At 40.1% G+C, this 23168-nt stretch overlaps 2 protein-coding genes and 1 long non-coding RNA gene across 4 annotated transcripts in view; 2 read left to right on the top strand and 1 right to left on the bottom strand.

Annotated features, from left to right (window-relative positions):
* Positions 1-5: 5 nt before the first annotated feature.
* rnft2 (ring finger protein, transmembrane 2) lies at positions 6-20850 on the top strand. Of its 2 annotated transcripts, none has more exons than XM_025897207.1 (10): positions 6-143; positions 251-328; positions 1275-1786; positions 1872-1948; positions 2603-2703; positions 3032-3185; positions 8189-8338; positions 9653-9718; positions 9814-9946; positions 20824-20850. In XM_025897207.1, exons 2-9 carry the CDS (start codon positions 282-284, stop codon positions 9928-9930), a joined length of 1224 nt encoding a protein of 407 aa, XP_025752992.1. In that variant the 5' UTR covers positions 6-143; positions 251-281; the 3' UTR covers positions 9931-9946; positions 20824-20850. The 2 variants fall into 2 exon arrangements, with proteins under 2 accessions (XP_025752992.1, XP_003454221.1); XM_003454173.5 differs by lacking the exon at positions 20824-20850 and adding an exon at positions 10629-11294 and having other exon boundaries at positions 9814-9915.
* On the bottom strand, positions 10966-13749 carry LOC112841896 (uncharacterized). Its single transcript, XR_003213363.1, has 2 exons — positions 13107-13749; positions 10966-12540 (listed from the first exon to the last, which is right to left on the bottom strand). It is a non-coding gene; the product is annotated as an uncharacterized LOC112841896 (long non-coding RNA).
* fbxw8 (F-box and WD repeat domain containing 8) overlaps positions 13904-23168 on the top strand; it is a 24017-nt gene continuing 14752 nt past the window's right edge. Inside the window, exons 1-7 of the mRNA XM_003454153.5 lie at positions 13904-14500; positions 14588-14692; positions 15573-15737; positions 16718-16806; positions 21820-21977; positions 22227-22423; positions 22835-23053. Of these exons, the coding sequence (XP_003454201.1) occupies positions 14042-14500; positions 14588-14692; positions 15573-15737; positions 16718-16806; positions 21820-21977; positions 22227-22423; positions 22835-23053 (1392 nt within the window). The 5' untranslated portion in view covers positions 13904-14041. The remainder of the gene's footprint in view (positions 14501-14587; positions 14693-15572; positions 15738-16717; positions 16807-21819; positions 21978-22226; positions 22424-22834; positions 23054-23168) is intronic.

Here is a 23168-nt window from a genome sequence, read left to right as displayed (position 1 = left end):
AGATGCTGATTGGTAGATGGCGGTCTTAGTGACGCCACACCGGAAGTTTCCCGAGCGGATCGTCTGGACAGCAGCAGCTGTGTAGCTAACCATTTACAATAACCATGACAAGAGCTGTAGCCCAGTACACCGCATTAATTCAGGTAAAGTGGTTTATATGTTTGGTCACTTTATTGTCGGATGCATGCAAAAAGAGCAGCTTCTGTGAGTCACATACTGGTGATGATACTGTGGATTTGTGCGTTTACAGGACTGGACCATGTGGTGATGATCGCTATGCCATGCAGAGGAGACACAGCAGCAACACGGATGGCATGCCCTCTGAAAGGTGGGGAAAGGAGCTGCTGCACAAATGCACAGATGCTTTTGTCACCCCTTCTGCCTGCACGGCCTGTATGCTTCCTTGGTAGTTTTGGCAAGGCCACATATTTGCAATTGTAGGTCATATGTGCTTTCCAACATTGTTGCAACACTTTGAGTTTGGCCTCGCTCCATTTGTTGCCTTATCCCTCTTAAGTACTCTCAGCACAAAACAAAAGGAGTTAACCCCTTTTTGACTGCAAGGTGTTTTAGACCGGCATCAATTCATTTTGCCAGAATAAAAAATTGGAGCTAAAAATGCATTTAGTTAAATGAATTCAGTGAACAACATCACATAGACTGGCAGCGGAAATGAATGGCGCTCAGGCTGGCCCTTAGAGACACGCTGAGGACCTCGGTCATACAGGAGGAACTCAGAATAAAGCTTTTACTCCTCTGCAATGAATGAACCAGTTGAAGTTGTTTGGGCATCTGACATCTGGACCACCTGAATGCCTCCTGGGTGAGGTGTTTGGGGCATGCCCTACCGTGAGGAGGCCTTGGGGAAGACCCAAGGTACGCTCAAGAGATTATGTCTCTGAGGTGGCTTGGGAATGTCTCAGTGTCCCCAGCAAAAGAGCTAGAGGACGTGGCTCTGAAGAGGGAGCTTTAGGCTTCTCTGCAACCCAAACTGGCCTAAGTGACAGAAAATGAATGTATGGAGGGAAAAAACAAACAAACCCAAAACACATTTAACCCCTTTTTAAGAAAAACTCCAACCAAAAGCCAAACTAGTCAAGTTTTATCATCAGTCTCAATGTAATATCTGTGACTTGGAGTAAAAGAAAAAAGCATTTTTGTCCCTAGAAGTTTTGTCTGTTTTCTGATAATTGGAGAACACACTACACAGACTAAGATCCTCATGATTATTTAAAGACTGCATACTATACCACGTGCAATTTTTCTCCATTTAGGAGCCGAAGCCAAACTCTGGGATCAGAAAGCAGCCTGGATGAGGGTGGTGTGTTTGACTGCCTGAAGCCTGACTCGCCCGCTTCTCCCCAGCAGATCTTCTCAGGCCTTGTCGGTGTCCCCTCCAGCTCTGTCTCCTCTGCCCAATTCCAGGCAGCCGGCTTAGTCTTGGGCTCTCCCCCTGAAGTTTTTATCCAGATGACAGCATCATCCAGAGAAGAAGGGGGTCCCCATCGGACAGAGGGTGGACCTTTTCTCCCTCGGCCTCCTCAGCACCATCATCACCATCACCACTTCCACCACCAGCCCCTGCAGCACAGGACCTCGTCCCTGCTCCAGCAGGCTACCACAGCAGCTGGCTCAGAAAGGCATAGCTCCAGGGAGGAGGCCCAGGAAGACCAGTCCACCCCGGCCCCAGCTTTGTCTGAGTTGAAAGCAGTGGTCACCTGGCTACAGAGAGGCTTCCCCTTCATCCTTATTTTGTTGGCTAAAGTCTGCTTTCAGCATAAACTAGGTATTTCAGCTTGTGGAGGACTAATGTGGCTAAGATTGTTTAACGGTACCTCTCATGCACTGATGATGTTGCACCTCTCTCGCAGGAATTGCTGTCTGTGTGGGGATGGCCAGCACGTTTGCCTATGCCAATTCCACTTTAAGGCACCAAGTATCATTACGGGTAAAGGGGGGAACAAAATCCAAGAAGTATAGCTATTTTATTCTTAGATGAGATTCACGCTAAGGTTTTTAGCACAGTATTTTAGCACAGTAATTATTACTGAAAGATGTAATTATGTTCCTTATTTCTCATTATTATACTTAATAAAAATATTAAATGATATTAAATTAGAAATTAGTATTAAATAATATTTTTAGTGATGTTAAAACAGAATGCACTGATGCATTTTTTGATGATATTGTGTGTTAAATGTAATGTAGTGCAGTTTCAATAACAATTGGACTACAACAGAGCTGTATTGTAAAAAAAAAATATTAAGTGTAATCATTTTTTGGTAAACAGAAGATTTTGTAGGTGGATTAATTCATCATCGTTGTTGGTCTTGATGAGCATAGAGAAATATATGCACTGAATAAGCCTTATTCTAAACATCATAAATCAATTTGGTGTATAATCATTGAAATACCTTTAAAAATAGACTTTTTATGTGAGAAAGGTCTATGTGTACATGGTCTTTCACATTCAAACAAACTCATAACACACCAAGCATTCTGTTAGTTTGCAGCATTATTTGAAATACTAGCACATTACAGCACATTTAGAAGAAATGTATGGTGCATGTTGCTTGAAATCCCTCTATGTCTCTGTTACCAGGAGGAACGTTCTGTATTTGTTGCTCTATGGATCATCATGTTCCTTGGAGGGAACATCGTGTATATCTACTACACATTTAGTCATGAAGAGCTGCACAACAGGTAGTGTACAAGCACATATTTTTATAGTAGTTCTGTGTTTCTTTGCCTGCCATTTTATTTTTATTTTTTCTACATATACATTTGTTTTTCCCCATTCATTTTTGTGTTGTGCATTTTATTTTTACTTCCATTTCCTTCAGGCAGTGTTCCCGTTCTTGTCTGATCTTGTCCTGTGAGTATTTTTGTTTATTTTGTTGTTTTGTTTCCACAGTTTCTGACATTATGTTCTGACATCTTTTCTTGCTGTTGTTTGTCATTAGACGATCCTAAGTGTAAGCAACACCATTCTTGACAGTGAGTCACTGAGTAATTTTTTTTTCTCTTCTAGCCTCATATTTGCCAAGCCCATCCTCAACAGCTTTGATTTCTTTGATCTGATCTGGGCAGTGGGCATCACAGATTTTGTACTTAAGTACGTCACCATCATCCTGAAATGCTTTGTCCTCTTTCTGCCTAAGATTCTCCTGGCATTCAAATCCAGGGTAAGAAATCCAGATTCATTCATTTTCTAGAGCTTTTTACTGAAAATGCAGGGTTTTTTTCATGTTAAAAAAGATACAGAGACCAAGACAACATTTTGATTTCAGTGAAAGTGTAAATTAAGAAATAAGTATCCATTAATTCAGCGGCCCCCAACCTTTTTTGTGCCACAGACTGGTTTAATGTTAGACAATATTTTCTCGGACCAGCCTTTAAGGTGTCGTGGATAAATACAACAAAATAAAATGATACGACCAAGACGAAAACTGTGGTATTTTGTAAAAATAATAATAAATGCAAATTCACTGTGTAATTGTGTAACTTTATTAGCAGCGTCCTCCTGAAATGCGCCAACGACATTGAGAGTAACATCCTCCTCTCTGCCCCTTAATGCTCTTTGGCCGCTATGGTAACGTGTAAACATTTCTTTCAAAATAAGACACACAATTACAACACGGGAAAAGACCCAGGGAAACCGAGTTAACGATTAAAGCCCTGAAAACCATAAATTTCACACCCGAGCCTCCACTCTCACGGCCCGGTACCAAACGACTCATGGACCGGTACCGGTCTGTGGGCCGGGGTTTGGGGACCACTGCAGTAATTTTCTTCCACTTAGACCGATGTCCAGTAGAAATGTTCAGATTTTGCACATGTTTGGAAAAACTTCATTTAGAATGTGTCCAGAAGGTATAATAGTCAGATAGCTGAATCATCTCAACCAGGTCCTTCCGCTGTGACTGGGCAGCGGTTTTAATCTGAAACACTGTGGTCATTACTCTGTCATCAGGTCTGGTCAGAGTGATGTAAGAGTCATATAGATTTCTTCATCAGATAGTGATGCAGTGAACCGATATCTGCATGCCAGCTGTATTTTTGTGGTTGCTATGTGAATTTCATAGAACACAACAAGAATGAATATCAAGTTGTGGTGTTTCTTACGGTCTGTCTGCTGCTTATGGTGAATCTGTAGTTGAATTTGCTGAAACTCTTGCAGTTTTCTTCTATTATTAGTACTGTGTAGTGAATCAGATGTGAATTGCACTCCTTTCCTTGACAGCAGTCCTCTTTTGCTCCTCCCTAAAAGTTCAATTTTACTCATTATTTAGCTCATTTAAGACCAAGATGATGGAAAAAGAGTCTTTCGTTAACAAGCAGTAATAGACATAAAAGATTTCGGTAGGTAAACTTGTGGAAGGCAATTTAATGGTTGCAAGGTCTCGGGGGATTTCTCACAGTGTGCCCTTTTGGCGATCAGTTGTTTGTTGGCTTTATGTTCTCAGTCTCTCTCCCCATGGCTACCATGCTGGTCTTGCAAGCACATTCAGCCCGGTCATCTTGTTGCCTTCATCTGTAGGCCTCCTGCAGTGGAGGCTGCAGGCAAGGAGCGACTGCCAGGTGACTTTGCAGGAAGGGTCATATATTCACAACCAGATGACCTATGTCTTTGGCCACGTTCACGTTTGCTTTTCATGCGATTTCTAATTAAAACCAAGCAAATCCTTTATTTGAAAAAGAAGTGAATCAAATGCAAATGTTTAAGTTCATGAAAAATCATAAAATATCAAATAATTGAGATTAGAATTATTGGCCATACAACTGATTAATTGTGATTAGGCTTTTGCCAAAACTGAGCATCTTTACTTTCCAGATCATGTCATTCTTTTCTTCTTTGATTATCACACTGCAAATTATAAAATTTAGAACAACTTGATCAAAAACCTTTCTTTCTCTTTAACTCATTAATGAAAGACCAGGTTGTATATGTTGTAAGATTGTAGAGCAAACTTGAAAGACATCTAAGCCAAGTTTCTGTCAAAAGGCAGTATTCATGCTTGTTCACAACATGTCAGGTTACAGAGTGCTCACTCGTAAAGTTGTTAAGCTCGGTTCATGAGGTGAAAAAAGAAAATTTGCTAAACTATGATGAAATACTCCACTGAGTGAACAAAGTGCTAAAGGGTCACAGTGTGAAACTGTTTTGTATTCATTAGGTTTTAAACGGTACTCCTTAGGTGAGCCTTGTGAGTTCGGGTGTCTGCTTGTGTGGTTTTTTTTCTGGCCTGAGGCGACAAAGTATGACTGCAAATGCGCGCACACACACACACACACACTCTTTGATTTCCATACAGGTGCAGCTCGTATTCCCGTTGTGTGCTTGTGCGTTAAATGGGAGGTAGAGGAGGGGGGAGTTACAGAGTGTTAGGATTAAATTTTCCACTGATAAACAAACCTAGAGGCCTATCAGAACCACACCAGCCAGCAACTGAGCTCATTTGCCCTCGAGGGGATTGCAGAGGTGAGGTCATCCCTCCCTGGAGCTGGACCATTACCTGTATCCTCCGCTCACAAACGCACAAATATACACACACGGATTGAAGCTTCACAGTTCTGATGGGACGCGTTAAGTTTTTGGTAATCCCCAATTGTATCATCAATTCTCAGCTTTTTTTCTCATTGAAGCCAGACAGTGCTGTCTGTTCTGAACCCCATGAAGTCATATAATCTGCCTTTTGGATTCATTACTGTGTCCAGCTGTGGATACACTAATGATTCCACATAATCACTGCAGTCAGCACGAGTTTGCACAAGCAATAGCGGGCATGCAATCACAAGTTCCATGACGGTTATGTTTTAAAGGCATATACTCATAAAACTGCTTTTGCTTGAATCTTATTTAATGGGTAATTACTAAACATGTATTTTCAGTGTTATCAAGTTGTCCCTAATTTCAGTCGTGCTAATATGGAGTTTTAAATGCATATATTTTAAATACATAAGATATACCTAATATATCCCAAAAGTAGAGAAATTACTATAAAATAAATGCATATCGCAGGTATGCATATCAAAGACCTGACACAGAGTCTTTGGATTTTTTTTTTTTTCCTCTATTTCTTAAGAACATGACTTTCAGGTACTGTAATCTACTGTAGATCATTTTTAGGGCCTTGACTTCTTCTTTAGTCCTTCTCTTGTCTAGTTTCCTCATTTTTTTTCTTTTAAGGACACACACTGCAGACCATGCTGAGATATGGCAATAGCTATTTGGCTAAGGTCTTTGGGAATCACCTTGTTGGTGAATTTCCCATTTATTCAACTCTAGATTTTTTTTAATACTCTGCTAGTGACAAAGTGCCTGAAGATACAATTTACAATTGATTCCTTGATCCCAACACTGGTTCATCCATTGAATTAGGTGTCTCTTTTTTAAATGCGTGGAGGATCGATAGGTCAGTGTTTAGTGTTTAAAAAAAACAAGAAAAGCGTTCAACTGAAAATGGTCGAGTACAAAGACTGGACTGCATGACAAAGCTGCCAATGCCCAAAGAAAACCTTTAAAAGACCTTCAGAAAACCTGGAAAACTTTTGCTGAAGACCACTTTTTTTTAAAAAATGACAAGAAAGGCTGGTTCCTTGGAAGAACAATATAAAGAAGTGAGCATTTGCGCAAGACCTTTGCACAGAAATGCAGCTCTGTAAAATAAAATACTATATGGCAGGACAAATAAGATAAAAATATTAAACTAAAGAAGGTAAAGAATGCACAAAAATTATTTTAAATGTTTGTTCTGCCTACGCCAGAAAGATTTCCGTTTTAGACTTTCGGTAGCTGTGGAAAAAATGACTCAAACAGGAGCGTCCAGCAAGTTCCAGTAACTAAATCTCATTGTTAAAGTTCTTCTTTAGTTTGAAGAGTCATACAAAGTCAAATTGTATTACATGTAAGGCAGTGTAAAACAAAGTAAATTCACGTTTTGGGTGAATTGAATAACTGTGTGGCTAAAAGATGAAGCACACAATTTTTACATTTTAGTGATAAGATTTGTCCAGCTTGCAGTTTCTGTGTAACTGTCACTGTAATTGTTCTTCTTGTGTAACTTTCTTACCGACTCCATACACTCGTATTTTATATATAGCTAAATTTGAGTGATGCTATTATTGCTGTTATTTTATTCATATTGTGATAATATTAGTGCATCCTTTTTTGTTTTGAGGTCCAAAATAACATTGGATATTGCGACAGCCCTAAAAGAATGACCCACAGTGTGCCAGTCAGAGGAAGTAAGAATAAGCTATGACAGTACCAACTACACGTTTTGTTTGCCGAATCCTTTCTGAGTAATGTAAATTCCACTCTTGTAGATAAAAATGTACAGTAATGGCTAAGCTAAGGACTACTCAAGCAGTGTCTGCTACTCACACTGGCTGGCTCATCTCCAAACTTTAAATTTGACAGTTTTTGCGTGGGCGTGATGGGCACTGTGGGATGCCAGACTGAGGGGACAATAAGGAAGATGAATTAGTAGCTAGTAGAGGTCTTCTTCCCCTACCTACCCAGCTGCTTGTGCCTCTTTACCCACCGTCATCAATCTTTGTCAGCTATCATCCAGGAAGTCATTATGCAAGCCGGGGCAATCGGGGAATCAAGTTTGCCTTCGTTTTGTTCGCCTCCGCTTTTAACCGTCCCCAATTCACTTAACACACTTTGTGGCAGTGGGGACAGAAGTACATTTCTACTCTGTGATTACGGAAGGGAGGCCCTTTAAAGATAGCTAGCGAGCCCCCATAGGGCTGAGCTTAATGTGGGCACTGGGTAGCAGGTGGAAAGAGCCGCTGCCAGTTTCCCTTGCAGTGTGAGGAAATTGCTTGTACTGCTGTGAAACTGCTGAGATCTGGACAGCGGCCACGTTTGGGCTGGAGGCATGCTGTTTTAAGCTTTTAATACCACACTGCTCTCGACTAGATAGAAGAGTGCCCTGGAGCTACTGAGTCCTCTTTGCTTTTTTGGACAGTTAGTGAGTGGATCAGACAAAGAATACATATTGTCTCCACTGGGTATATATATTTTTTCCTTATATTTGAAACTTGGGTTATGTGTCTTTTTTGTTTCTTTTTCAGATGTGCTGCCATTCAGTTTACGTGGCCACATTTAGTCACTGACACTGAATAATTGAAGTCTCAGCTGTTGCTGTAGTTTTTAATATCATGTGTGTTTGTGCAGGGTAAGTTCTACCTGCTGATCGAGGAGCTGAGCCAGCTGTTTCGAGCTCTTGTTCCCATCCAGTTGTGGTACAAGTACATCATGGGAGAAGACCCCTCAAACAGTTACTTCCTGGGAGCCACACTCATCATCATCTACAGCCTCTGCAAGGTTTCAGCACCTGAGGGCAAAATTGTTTTTGTCCTTTATTTTTAAGTTTTGCATGGAAAGTTTCCACTAAAGACTTACTTTTAGACTTCTTGTAGAATTTTAGTGGTGCTCCTATGCAAAGAATCATCAAAATGCAGTCATTATTTTCAGTCATGTATTGGTATTATGGAAATTTTGGCTTGAGGGGGAATCCAGATGAGGGGTCATTAAAAATTATCAGACTTTTCCTCAACCATTCTTTTCTCCCCAATAATTGTAAGTCATTAGTACAAGTAGTTGCCCATTTAGTCTGCTGTTCTCAGTATGGAAAGGTAATGCCTCTGCAAATTTGTGTAAAACTGGTGGAAGACAAAAAAACCCCAGCATTGTCACTTTTGACGTGTTTTTAAGCAACACTAGTTTCAGAGTAAGAATGCACCTCAGCTCATGGACCCATGACAGGGGAAGAAAGAAGGCAGAAAACTCAGTCAATGGTCACAGGAAGGTCAGCCTTTAAAAAGACTGAAAATAGACTTCTTGAGCAGTGACTCACTTAAAGTTGGACACGACATTCTGTGGCAGAACAGAAATAGTGAAAATATATGGAACTTGAATGAGCGAGTCTATGGATGATGCAAAGATTTACACTCTGAGACCATTACATTCTACAATGTGTGGGTATAATTATTGACTTGCTTTCTTTAAATATAACAGTGATTCAAATGTTGTACTTCTTAAATATGGGGGTGTACAACTGAGTAGGTAATCTCCTGGATGTGCGTACTCCATGTACAAGTTGCAGCACACTGGTGTTTTCCAGAATCAGGCAAAACTTTAGTATAACAACATGCTGATATGAATGCTTCTTTGAGTCATTGTCGTCATAACGGTGTTGAATGACTGGGCAACAGTTGAATGAACTTCAAAGAAACAAGCTTAAACCAGAAGGCTGTAGGTGGAGGAAGTTATCAAAGGTCTAGTTTGTGTGTAACTGAAACAATTTGCAGCATGGACTTTTGATCAATTTGTAATGGCTTTATTTCATATAAAGACAATGAGATAAGAAATACGTTAGTAAGGTGCACCCCTAAAAGAAATCCATTTTTGTTGTTTTAGAGTTGAAATGAACAGTTATATAAAATAGATTTTTGTTTCTTTGTTGTCATTTCAAAGCAGCAGTGTGCCCAAATATGGACTTGTAAATCTGTTCGCATGTCTGTAAACTAAGTCCTTTTCATTTTGGATGAAATGGGGAATCTTGTGGGATGCTGTAATTCCATTTTTATTTTATTTTTTAAACAATCGTGCTTTGTCTTGATCTTGATTGATTTGCAGTCCTTTGACATCTGCGGACGTATATCTGCAATACGCAAGGCCTTGGTCATGCTCTGCAGCTCCCAGGTCAGTCTTTTTTTTTCTTTAAAGAATTTCTAAAAATTTTAAATGAGTATCCAGAAGATTTCACTCCTTTGTGTGATTGTGCATATGTCATCCAGAGTTATGGAGTGAGAGCTGGCAGTCAACAGTGCAGCGAGGCAGGTGATGTCTGTGCTATTTGTCAGGCTGATTTTAGAGACCCCATTGCACTTCTCTGTCAGGTAAGGGTTCATTAACTGGTAACAAAATGGTAAAAATTTGGTAAATTTTGCAAATTATTTGGCTCATTTAAAGTCAAAATTGTTGTCATTGAATGTCACTATACAGTGACTGTTATTTGGGTGTGGTTAAAAGTTAATATGACCTACTTTTATTGCTCTGTTATCATCTGTAAATAACAATTATGTCATAGATTTTTATAAAAGATGGACATAGTTTCTGGGTCTGAAACCAAACCTGCATTCTTTCTATTGGCCAGCAGAGGGTGACTCTGTGGTCACAAACAGCTTTTAGATTCCTTGATCCTCTAATAAATACTTAAGGGCTCAGTCACTAGGTTCAGTGACTGATGTTAATTTTTGAAATTACAGTCCCCTTTATCCAAAAGAACAATAATGCAGGACAAGCCTACCATGTGATTATTGCTGTTGTTGTTTCCGTGGTTATGTCACATGGTTTCACAGTCAGATGTTCCCTGCAGTTGTGACATCTGGTTTCGGAAGTGCTTATATAGATTGTCAAATATGCTCAATGTTTCTCAACAAGGCCCGTGATGACTTCATGGTGACTATGTCCATTTTTTTTAGATGCAGTTTTCACAAGAGTAGCTTAAGTGACAAATTTACTTATTTACTGGTATTTTTAGCAAGATATCCTAGCTGTGTATGTGTCACACTTGTGCCAACACATAAATGAAGATTTTGTTTTTCTGCAGCACGTGTTCTGCGAGGAATGCCTGTGTTTGTGGTTCGATCGTGAGAGAACGTGTCCACTGTGTCGGTCTACTGTCATTGAGACCCTGAGATGCTGGAAGGATGGCACCACCTCAGCTCACTTCCAAATTTACTAAGTTCTAACAATATATCATGAGCATCCAGAGATATGTAATTGTACTTTGAAGCAAGGTAAACAGTGATGTTTCTGTAAATGTCTAATCAGGCCAGGAATAATTGGGGTAATACATGATATATTGGGGACGTTAAATTTATAGGCATTTGAGAAGGCCATAATCGAATATATTTAAAAACAATCATTTCCTATACAGCCTGTGATTGAGGCCACATGTTTAAAGAAATTATCAGTGTGGTAAAGGAACATAAACTTGAGCTCAATTTCAATGGTTTGCTACTGTTGTAATCTATGGGTAACTTTTTATTTGACTTTTAATATAAGAGTTTGTTTTAAGTGCGGTTATAATGTAAAACGTGACAGAATATACGCTCCGAGTTGTCTTTACAATTTCATCACATGTATTGATTTAGTTCTACAAATGGACTTTATTTGAAAATGAAATGTCTCAGAATGATTCTTAATGGAAAATCAGTTTGTACTCTTTAGGTAGAAGACGTTGTGGTCGGTAAAACATAAGCATGTTTAGATACTGAATAAGGAACAAGGTGGTGTGTGCCGTTTAAGTAGCCTGACCATAAACGGTACATTGTAAAAGTGTTGATATGTAGTACAGGCAGGCACCATAATCATACATTGTCTCTGACATCAGAGGCACATATCTGATAATCGTCCACACTGTAAATTGTCTTCCATTTGTATTCCTCATTTATGTTGTTACTGTGTATTTTATTTAGAATAATTTCCCTCGGGTTGCTTAATAGACTCTAGGACTTTATGGAAAATGTGCAGTGCAGCACTGAGATCATTGGTTTTGAAATAAAGCACTTTAGCTCAAATATCAGGTGTATTTCTTGTCTGAATGCAGTGACACAAAGAATATATCTCAGTAAACATGTTTTTATTATCAGGATTGCTAAAAATTCATATGAAATGTTTTAAAAGTATAAAGACCATACACTTTATAAAAGACAGTTTCAGGAATTTTACCCACATTACATTAAATATACTAGGGGGAAAAAAAGCTTTTTTCTTTTTTGCAGAAATCACAGACAGCATAACAGCATAGCTTCCTATGCATTTTCTTTATAATAAAAAGCCACGTAACACTCCCCCCAACAGATTAAAAAAAACAAAAAAAAGCAGAGTGATGTGTAAACGTCATCTAAACACTGTAGAAAACACCTGTAAAAACCACTCTCATTATTTACATGCTTACACTTATAACTTAGCTTATGTTTAAAAAAGAAAAAGTACAGTGCATTATGAAGCTTGGAAACATTTCAGTGCATTATTAAGGATTGCTGCACTAATTGTAGCCTAGATACAGAAGGTCTAATGAGTTTAACCCCAGTTTTCACTGATGCACTCGCATTGTGGGAGGTGAAAATTTTAAAGGCGTACTATTAGTAAGCTTTTCCCTCCACTCTACCAGGGGAGGATTACATCACCGGCTTGTAGATGGGATGACAGAATCGGAGAGTCACGTAGGGGTAGATATAGCCGCTGACTGACTGCAGGGCTGCTGGTGTCGTCTCAGCTTGGTATAGTGCATCCATATCCGACCTGAGTTAGTCTTCATGCCACATGCAGAATAGTCAGAAACGCAGTTCCGTTCCTGAAACAGAAATTTAACCCGCTTCCTCGTTTGTCGCTTTTCCACCCGCTGTGCACACTTCTTCCTGCACCGCATCCTCCGACTCTCCTCCATCCTTTGCTTTAAGTGCAAATGATGAGAGCCCGTTGCTTTCCCTCATGCATAATCCTAAAGGCACCGTCTATGATGAGATAGAGATACACGCACTTTATTGAGACGCATTATAAGAAACGTGAAGCCTACAGCAGATCTATCATTTCTATTTAGCACCGTCTGAAAATGAAATGTTAAGAAAGGCATCAGTTCTATCCAAATATTTAGTGCATCTCATTTTCTGTAGAAGTGCGAGTCTTAATAATTACCTAATACTTAAAAAACACTTTTATCGCTAAATATATTTATCCCGTTTTCTGTTGATGAAAGTTGTTGTGCAAATATGGAGAGGCTAAATGTATTTTTATGTCTTAAAATTAATTATTTAATTTCGGCAAGGCCAAGAAAAGTTGATGGAAGCAGTAGAGAAAATGCTCTTCTAATCTGCGCCAAAAAGAGCATTTTTGGGGTACTCCTAATTCAATAGGGTTATTTTCAGCTACACAATTATTATCATTTATGTATTTATTTAGTGGTTGTGTGTGGGTGTGTGTGTTTCGATTTGACAGATATGCCTAAATTAATTTTCATCCAAATCTGAGATAGGCTTAGCGGTTTCGCGCTCGAACAGGTGACGTGACTCTGTTTACTCACCTGTTGCTGGTGAGGCAGCCTCGCGCCCTACAGGTGTCGCCTCGCGACGAACAGCACGAGCACGGTGAAGTGCAGCGCAACGCACAGGAAGCCCTCCTTCAGGTGACCCCGTCCGCTTACCACCACAGTCCCTCTGTCCCCGCAGCTGTAGCCGACGTCCGCCCGCTCGGCCGCCCAGCTTTTCTCCAGCTGGTCCCCGATCCTCCGCAGGCGCGACGCGAGCAGTTGAGCCACGGAGCACGGCGAGGGTCGACGGGAGCTGCAGGTTGAGTCACCTGGAAGCAGCAGAGGATGGTCTATCGGCAGCCAGCACATCTCGTCTTCGCGGCAAAACGCACGGTCTACTCAGTTTAAGTCTTGAGGATACAGGACCCTCCTTCTCTTTTTCTCAGCAAACCTTTACAGTGTTTGCGTCCCCCCGTCTCCCCCACCTCTCTCACTACTGTATTATTCATTACAGTGTCACATGGTGTGGGGTTTACATCATCTTTTCCCAAAAGAGCGATGCAATGATTAACTCTTGGATCTCTCCTGTTTGGTTTTATCTTGGGGAGTTTTCTGCATTAGCACAATTAAATTCTTTTAAAGTTCTAATAAAAATTGCAAAATTTTTCTAAAATGTGATCATCCTGTACATATAACTATGTAATACGAAATAATAAATGTTGTATAAAAACAAATTGCCAAAACGTTGCCCACAAATACAATATATCTCCCCCTGCAATCGACGCGTCTATAATAAAAATGCGGAATTAAAAGTTGGCGGAACTATTGCACATTTGCTCGCTTTCCCTCTTCGGACTGTTTATACAGAAGGACGTGCTTGTTTTGTGTCGGTGTCGTTCTGTTTTTTTTCCTAACTCGTCTGTAAAACTACAAAATATTACTTTATAATGTTGAAAAAAAAGTTAGATTTTCAGCGATGACAGAAGAATATGGCAGAGAACGATCTTGCTGCGTTCAGGGAGCGTTGGAAACGAGAGTTATCGAGTAAAAAGGGGGAGCAACGACTGGTTTGTGCGCCTTCCTCTTCCCGGGATATTGATGATCAGTTAGGCCAGAGAGACTTAAAAAATCTTAACAAAGCCGATAGTCATTCAAAGCCAGAAGAGGGTGGTTGCGCTGAGCATGAAAGAGGTGTTCGTGTAGGGGGGAAACCTGCTGGTGTTGCTGCTGCCGCAGAGACAGAGGATCAGCCTCAGTATGTGTCCATTGCAAGAAGTTTGCTGGATGGAAGGACCAGCCCTCTGTTGGACAGAATTCAGGAGGAGAGGAGCAGGAGAAAGAGGCAATATCATAACATGACTAATGTCTGCAGCGCATCCTTGCAGCAGCAGCCTCAGGGAAAGGTCAAGAAAGAAGAAGAGCTGGTAGACCAACTCATTCAGGATCTGGTATGAGAGCGATAATGCACATCGTCAGATGGTACTTGACCACAGTCAGCTGGGTATATAATGTGTGTTTAATGATCTGTTTTGCAGAATGAAGTCAATGACATTCCCTTCTTTGATATTGAGTTGCCGTATGAGATAGCTTTGAAGATATTCCAATATCTCAACTGTGCAGAACTAGGCCGATGTGCCCAGGTAAGCAGTCTAAGTAAGAGACTGGACAAAAGTCACCTCAGGGGTGCAGGTCAGTGTTTTCATTCACCAGCTCCAGAATGAATCTTAGAGGTTAATCAGGTTTTTCACAAGACGACGTTGTAAGGCCTTGTATTCACTGATGGAAAACCCTGGTACTGTAGTTTTCAGCCAACAGAAGGGATTCATTTGATTAAAAAAGTGTTTGCATAAATAGGACATTCACACACTTCAGAATAAAGTAAATTGTCCAATTAATGGGACAGGAATGGACATATGCTTATCTGGTTACTTTTGAGTGTTCTTTGCTATTTTCCTGTGAAAATAGAGCTCTAAAATGTGTTTAAATGAGCCACAGAGAAATAAATCATTATTTTATTGAACTGCTCGCTGACTTAAGTCTTGCTTAAGTGAACGAGTGGATGACATCAAGGGGTTATTGCAAGTATCTATGTTTCACATTCTAAAAAGGGTTTTTGAACCTCTACTTCAGATGAACAGTTGCACACTGACAAGCGTTACAATCTGGCAGGGATTCAGATTAAAACAACTCTGAGGCTAAAACAAATTATTTTGTTGCACAGGGACCAGAAATCTTCAAATGGCCAAAACCGCACCCCAGCTATACAATAGTGATGTGTTGTGATTTAAAAAGTTAAGTTCTTCATTTGTAGCAACACATACTGAATTGCTTAGGGCAGCTTTATTTGCCTTTCATGACTTAATTTGGTACAGATGAATAAATTACATTTTGTGTGCCAGACCCACAGCATGTGACGAGTCCATTTGGCAGTCAGCCGAGCTTGTTAAATAGAAATAAGTGATGCAAGCTCTTAATGTATGCTGACTCAATCCACAGTAACACAGTTTAATCTTCTCTCAGGTGAGCAGGGCATGGAGAGTCCTTGCAGAGGACTCTGTTCTGTGGTTCAAGTTGTGCGTGAGGGAGGGTTACCATCAGAATGCCAGCATGTCTGACTCGCCCTGCTGGAAGAGTATGCTGCGAGACTGCAGGAACTCTTCTAAAACGGTGCGCTTCAACTGGAAGGTGAGCTTGAACTACTTTACTGTGGCGAAACAGATGCTTCCATCCAGCAGCTACACCCACTTTATCTCGTAGAAGTAGAGGGTCCCACTTATGGGAGGGAGAGCGCCAACTGTAGCTGGCATAGACTCTGGACAGGTTCTCAGTTTGTGAAAGAGGATGTTCACAAACCTCCAACTCCTTCACTATGTGCAAAAAGCATGAAAGGAAGTTGAGGTAGCTATCAAGGTTTGAGTTTTCCTTTTTTTTTTTTTCCTTAAAACCTTTTATTAACTTTTTTTTCATTTACTGTTAACATCTCTTTTTGGGTCACAGATTACTTATAAAGCACTGTATTTCTTAAGGACATATTCTTCACTGTGCAAAACTGAAGAATAAGTCAAAAGACAGTCTTTGAATGACCTACAGATTCACAAAGATTTCATTTTTACTGCATTTCATCACCGGACTTTGCACAACTGGAAAAGCCGGTGACAAGGTGACCTAGATAACTGCCTTTCCTGCTTTCTCAGAAAAAAGGCAGACTTTGGGAAAGTGTCTCCTGAAGCACTTACTATTGAAAACTGGGGCCCATTAAAATGTGGGACATTATGTCAATATGTGATACTGGGACAGAGGATGAAAATCCTTTGCTGTCATACATAAACTGGGACATCGACTTACCCTACTTGTATCGTTAAAACTAACAGACAGACATGCACTCACACTTGCACCTACATTCAAAATATGATCACCATGCCTGTCTTTGGACTGTGTGAGGTAGCCAGAGAAAAACCTGCACAAGCAGAAGAACATGGACACTATACAGCAAGGCCTTTACAAGCTTTCTTTTGTAAAGCATCACTGCTTCACTTCATTGGGAAATACTAATTGTTACTGTATTTCTCAGACTGATAATAGTGCAGAACTGACAGTAGACGAGCTGCGCGTCTCTCATCTAATAAAATATATCAGTTTTCAGCCAGCCTATAATTTTCACCTAGAATCGAGTGGGATCCATCAGCCAGCTGCAGTTCGAGTTGGGGAAGGTGCTGTGTGACGTCAGCTCCTATGACAACTTCGTCTTAGCTGGGTGAGTATCAAGGATGCATGTAGGACGCTTCTGACAGCCGATTAATAACGATGTTAACTGTAACGTTGACTCCTCATATACTCAATTCTTCTGCCTTGTGCTTCTGTCTCTTTATCTTGTCACATGTCTTGGTATAAATTAATCTTGATCATAACCTTTCTGATTCTTTACTAGGTGTTTAATTAAACATGTATGACTATATGTCTTATTGCAGTGGTTACTGACAGTCCAACACATTTGGTTTTCCCTTCTTAGCGGGATAATTCATTTAAAGTCAATTGAAGAATCAAGTGAAGCAGGTAGAAATGTGCTTGCAGTAACACTTAAGTAACGTCAATTTCATGGGATGAGACAGGCGATGATTTTAAGACTATAAGCTGGTAATAATTTTCTGGTCAAAGATTTGGAACATGTGATGGTTAACAGTGTAAATAAATGATTTTCTAACATTGTTACCAAAAATTAACACGCAAGTCAGTACTTATCTGATGTTTATTGTTCCATTTTTACAGTTGAGATCAGTTTTTCACCTATTATTTATTAGTATTGTTATTATTATTATTTTCACCACCACCACCCCAAATTTTGAGAAGCTTCAGAGGAAGAGGGTGGAGTTGAAGTGGTGCAAAAGATTTTGAGACTAAAGAATGTGCACAGACGGATGCCTTAAGTATCCAAATGTATTGCCACATTCAGTCGCATGCCATTGGCCCACATGAGTGTGATCTCCACGATTACCAAAAAAGCCTTAAAGCCTCCCATAGGTTTAGTTGCCAGGGGGGCTAAACTGTTAGTGGACGTTCTATGTGCCATCTCCCAATTCCAGTTAAGCATAGGTCAACAGGTTTTTATTCTGTTAACCTATGTGAATATTACATTAATTATTGTAAAATAATTTATTGATTTCATTAATGAAACAATTGAATGTTATAATAAAATAAAAGAAACATGCTTTTCCTTTGAAAACTTGCAAAGTGACTCATGTCTGTTGTCACATTTTGACACTGTTGATTGTCTTTCTAGAGAAACCCACAGGTGCAGGTGGTTTTATGTACTTTGTCTGTTAACAGATTTTGCTGTTAGGAAACCATCACATCAAGATACAGTCACCAAACTACACATGAATGTGGTTAAGATAAAAATAAAGGCCAAGTTAAAAGAGCCATGATAATGTACTGAGGACTCGGGGAATTTAGTCACTGGTGTGATTCAATCAAAACGAGTGTCTTTATGGTCCTATGGTGAGGGAAGGGTTAAATAAATTGCAGTTTAAATAAACTAAAACTGCCTTGAACTAGTTGGCTGAGACAGTGATTGATTGTGAGTGGCCAAAGGGACCCGATAAGGCCTCAGAAATTTGGAGCATCTCTTTAGAGTGATGCGATTAGAGTCCCCTCAGTCCTGCTGTGTCCCACTGGGGAAAAAAAGCACATGTAAGACACATAAGACAAAAAAAATTGCATTTATGAAATAAGGCACCTTGAACAATGTTAACATGCTTTTAAATCATTCTTTCTTTACTAGTGCTATTAACAAATTAACAACATCAATACTTTTCCCATTATATTAAAAGTTAATTCAACTAAGGTAATTCAACTACTTGAATTTGTTTATCTAGAAAGGAATCAATGGCCGTTAAGAGTAATCAAAAGTGATTCAATTGTCTCCACTAAATCTTATTAGAAAACCAGTGAAATGAGATTTGGCACTTAAAAAGCAACATAAGACGCTGTCTCGTTAACCCAACAGCTCTTAAAGTCACACAGTAACATAGAGGCCGGATCTCCTGAGGCTTGCGTGAAGATTGCAGTAATCAGTGCACAACTTTTCCTGTACGAAGTTTTTGATGAGTTCATTGGATGTGATTCAACATCATCTTCCTCCTGTTGATAGCTGGCATTGTGCTGATGTACCAATTAAGTCAAAGTGTGTGTCCCAGTTGCTTACTTCCTGCCAAATCCCGCTAAGACAGTCATCCATGCACATCACGGGTGCTCGCATGAACACCCTGTGTCAAACTTGCTGTGACTGCGTGACACACTGCGACTGCACACTTGTTCAGACATGATTGTATCCGCAGAGGTGGTAACTTTGGCAGTTTGCTGTCTGCTGTAGAGAGAGATCATTGGCTTTGGCGAAAAAAGAAAAAAAAAACAGGAAAGAGGAGGGTTTGAGAGTTTTAGGTGTGATGGGATATAGTCAGGGCTTTTCCACTAACTTGGAGTTTGGTGAAATGACATGAACAAAAGGTCATGTTCCAGTCTGTTGAAGAAATTGTGCTACTAGAAATGTTATTTTTGAGTGAGCTGCATGAGGTATTTTATGATCAATTAATCATTCTTACAAATAAATTTACTTTTGTGTAACTAATGTTAACTTAATCCCTGAGGTCTACATTGGTGTGACCCATTGATTGGATTCCCAATAAGTTAGATTGGTTTGGCCCTGAGTTAGGCAGACAGCATCAAATGTATAAAAGAAAATGATAGAAAAACTTCATTTGCTTTATTTCTTCCTTGAAAGACTAAAAGTGGAGAAAAAATAAATCACCGAAATCTAATTTAAGTTTAATTTTAGCATCTGGTCTTGGGTTATTAATTAGTTTGTTGATAGATAAAAATGTATTTCATTAAAACTTTTGAAGAAAAACTGGTAAAGTAATTTGTCAGACAATTTACTAAATTAAAAGTTTTTAAATGTGAGAATTTCTCTAATTTTTGTAAATTTGTAAATTGCATACCAATCAATTATCAAGCACTGTTTGCACTCATTCAAAATCTGTAGCTTAGAAACATCTTAGGGCTTAAAAGAAGTGTATAACTGGATATCGTCTGCGTAGCAGTGGTAGCAGATGTCCTCAGAGGGGCTCAAAACATGCTGGAGGGGAAGTAGATATATTAAGAACAATAAAGGCCCCAGCACAGAGCCTTGCGGCACACCATAGGACAGGGACGTGGAAGATGACCTGTATTTAGAAACTGCCACAAAAAAGTAACGTTCATACAGATATGATCAGAACCACTCTAAGGCAGATCCAGATACACCGACCCAGTATTTCAGCCTTTCAAGTAGGATGTGATGGTCAACAGTGTCAAACGCCCACGTGAGATCCAACATCACCAGAACAGAACATTTTCCTGCATCGTTTTGCATCAAAATGTCGCTGGAGACCCTAAGAGGGGCTGTTTCAGTAGAATGGGTTCTACGAAAGCCAGACTGAAATTTGTTAAGAATATTATGTTTGTCTAAAACTGCTGTAAGCTGCTTAGCCACAACCTTTTTTAAAATCTTAGCAGTAAGCGGTAGTTTTGAAATTGGCCTGTAACTGCTGGTAAGAGAAGGGTTTAACTTAGGGTTTTTTTTAAAGGGGGGTGTATACCAGCATTTCTAAAATAAACAGGGACTTTACCAGATGTCAGAGAGGTGTTAATTATGGTGAGCACACAGGAACCAATAGAATGGAAAACACTTTTGAATAACGATGCAGGGAAACAGTCGAGTGAACAGGATGATGCTTTCAGTGAGTTAACTATTTTTACCAGCTCAGGTTGTGAAATGGGTAGAAAATGTTCTAAAATAACAGGCCGAGCTGGCGAGTAGGAGCTGACAGTGCATAAGCTGATGGGGAAAAATGATTTCTTATATTACTAATTGTTTCTAGAAAGAAAGAAAGGAAAATTTCACAGTCTTCATTTGAATAAATGGGGGCAGCAGGTGGAGCAGGAGTAATAATGTCAGTAATCGTGTCAAATAACACCTTAGGATTACCTCTGCCCTTTGCAACCAGATAAGAGAAATATGCAGCCCTCGCATCTCTAATTGCATTGTTAAAAGAAACTAACAGATCCTTTAAGTAAAGGACATGAACATTTAAATGAGTTTTCTTCCACAAGCGCTCAGCTTTGCGACCATCACGTTTTAAGCAGCAAATATTGTCATTTAGCCAAAGTGAGGACTTAGAAACAGAAGCTGGTCTCATTTTAACTGGACAGATTTCATACTGAATGGAAATGGTAAAAATGGTAAATGGCCTGTATTTATATATGAGGTCCCTAAGGACCCCAAAGCGCTTTACATACCCAGTCATTCACCCATTCACGCACTGGTGATGGCAAGCTACGTTGTAGCCACAGCCACCCTGGGGCGCACTGACAGAGGCGAGGCTGCCGGACACTGGCGCCACCGGGCCCTCTGACCACCACCAGTAGGCAACGGGTGAAGTGTCTTGCCCAAGGACACAACGACCGAGACTGTCCGAGCCGGGGCTCGAACCGGTAACCTTCCGATTACAAGGCGAACTCCAAACTCTTGAGCCATGATCGCCCTAAAGACAATGCTTATTTAATGCTTATTTAATAGATCTGTTAAGAAATCGTTTTGAGGGGATAGATTTAAATTAAAAGCATCTGAGAAAGTCCCCGCTGTCAAGGAATTTATGATTCGAGAAATAATCGTCCGGCGAATACAGTGATGATTAGAAATAAAAATGTCACCAGAACAAATAAAATCAATATTTAAACCCAAAGTAAAAACAAGGTCCAGTGTGTGTATCACTGTGTATGTGTGCATTTCCTTGAACCGTATTGTTTTTTTGTATGCAGGTCTGTTTAGATAGAGCGATCCCAGTCTCAGTGAAAGTATACTTTTAAATAAATGATCAAATATTACTTCGTTTGTAGTAAGACAGAAGTTTTAGAGCTATGATGTATAAAACACTAAAAAAGGAACTGAAAACTGGTGGTGCGCAAGCTGTCCTGGAAAAATGGGGCGGAATGTTTGTTATTGTGTCGCCCAAACAACACCATCGTAATTCTTGAAAGATCATGTAACAAAGGATGAAAACAAAATAAGTCAGAGTGAGCAAAGGAGGAGGGTGTGAAAGGGGAAATGATTCAGGCGCGAGAGGGTGACGTCAGGTGTTCTCGAAGGTGGAAACTTTTCAACATGCTGTGAAAGAAATGGTCAACAAAACTTTCCTTACACTGACGAACTTTCTGCGTGTTTGGATTTAAGGTACACGTCTGGTGATGTGAGGCTGTGGGATACCCTCCACTGGGACTCAACAGCTTCGTACCTGAAGGCCAATAGTCTGTCTGCTAACACTGAGCCGAGACCACATGTTAGTCACGTCCAGGTCAACGGCACGCTGGCTGCTGCTGCGTATGAAGATGGTCAGTGTTTGTGTGTGTAGTGCAGTGGTACCTCTTGGGCAAAGCATTGCAAAATACACACTATGTATAACTTCAAATCAAAAGCTAGGCAATTATTAGTCTTTTCAATAAACTTTTCTTTATCAAGCCTAGAAACCTACGGATAGATGCACTTGTAATTTCTGTACATGATGCCCTTTGTTTATCATTTTTCCTTATGTGATAAATGCATACAGTTAGTAAAAGACTTGGGGACTGTTTTTGGGATAGGCTGTGTAGACCTGTGGAGCACAGAGACAGGTGGGGAACCCATCTACCACTACCAGACTCCAGGGAGGATCCAGGTTCTGGCCTTAAGCCCTGACAGTCCTGTCCTGATCTCCGCCACTGGATCAGATGTTCGGCTTGACTGCGCAAAAGACTGTGGCTACTGGAGGACAGTATGCCAGACTCAGCTACCCAAGACTGTGAGTCAGGGTTCTTCATTTTTATCAGATGACACATTTTAATGTGTAATTATGTTAATTAATAGACTGTTGCTTTTAGCTTTTCTCTGAATATCAAGTTGGAAATTGGCTTTCGTTGGGGTTTGGACTGTGGAGGAAATCACTTAAAGTACTGGTTATTTATTTAGTATCCTGGTAGTTTGAGTTCACAGGCATAGTAGTAGGGCTGTGGCATTTATGTGGCAGGTAGGGAAGGACAAAAAAGACCAAGGTGACATGATCAAAGAATTAAAAAGTGCAGTGGTTAAATGACTTCTTGTACGTAAGTGTACAAGTAATGTACTAAAATGCAGTTATATACTTAATAAAGTCGCTCTCTATACTGATGTATATGTAAAACAAATTGTGCATCCATCCTGTCTAATCTCACAGGTAGAGAGCATGACTTTAGTCCCAGGTAGGGACCAGCAAAGCCCGTTGGCAGCTCTGGCAGCAGGGGAGTCCATGTACCTGTTGGACCCACGGGAGGAGGAGCCATTGATGCTCCACTCAGTCTATGGTCATCCTGTTACCTGCTTGGATGCCTCAGAATCCCATGTTGCATTTGGGGTGAAGCGCACAGGCTGGGCCATGCATGACGGAGGGAACAAGGTGGGTTCAACTTCTCTGTACAGTTCCCATAGAAAATTAACACATATCTTTTAAATGTACCTTAATTTTAATCAGTCTAATTACACCGTTTCTTCACAAACTGAACCCCTGGTGC

Source organism: Oreochromis niloticus, linkage group LG12 (assembly GCF_001858045.2).
Source record: "Oreochromis niloticus isolate F11D_XX linkage group LG12, O_niloticus_UMD_NMBU, whole genome shotgun sequence".
NCBI lineage: Eukaryota > Metazoa > Chordata > Actinopteri > Cichliformes > Cichlidae > Oreochromis > Oreochromis niloticus.
The sequence above is the reverse complement of the archived record's forward strand: the minus strand, read 5'-3'. Positions and strand labels throughout refer to the sequence as shown.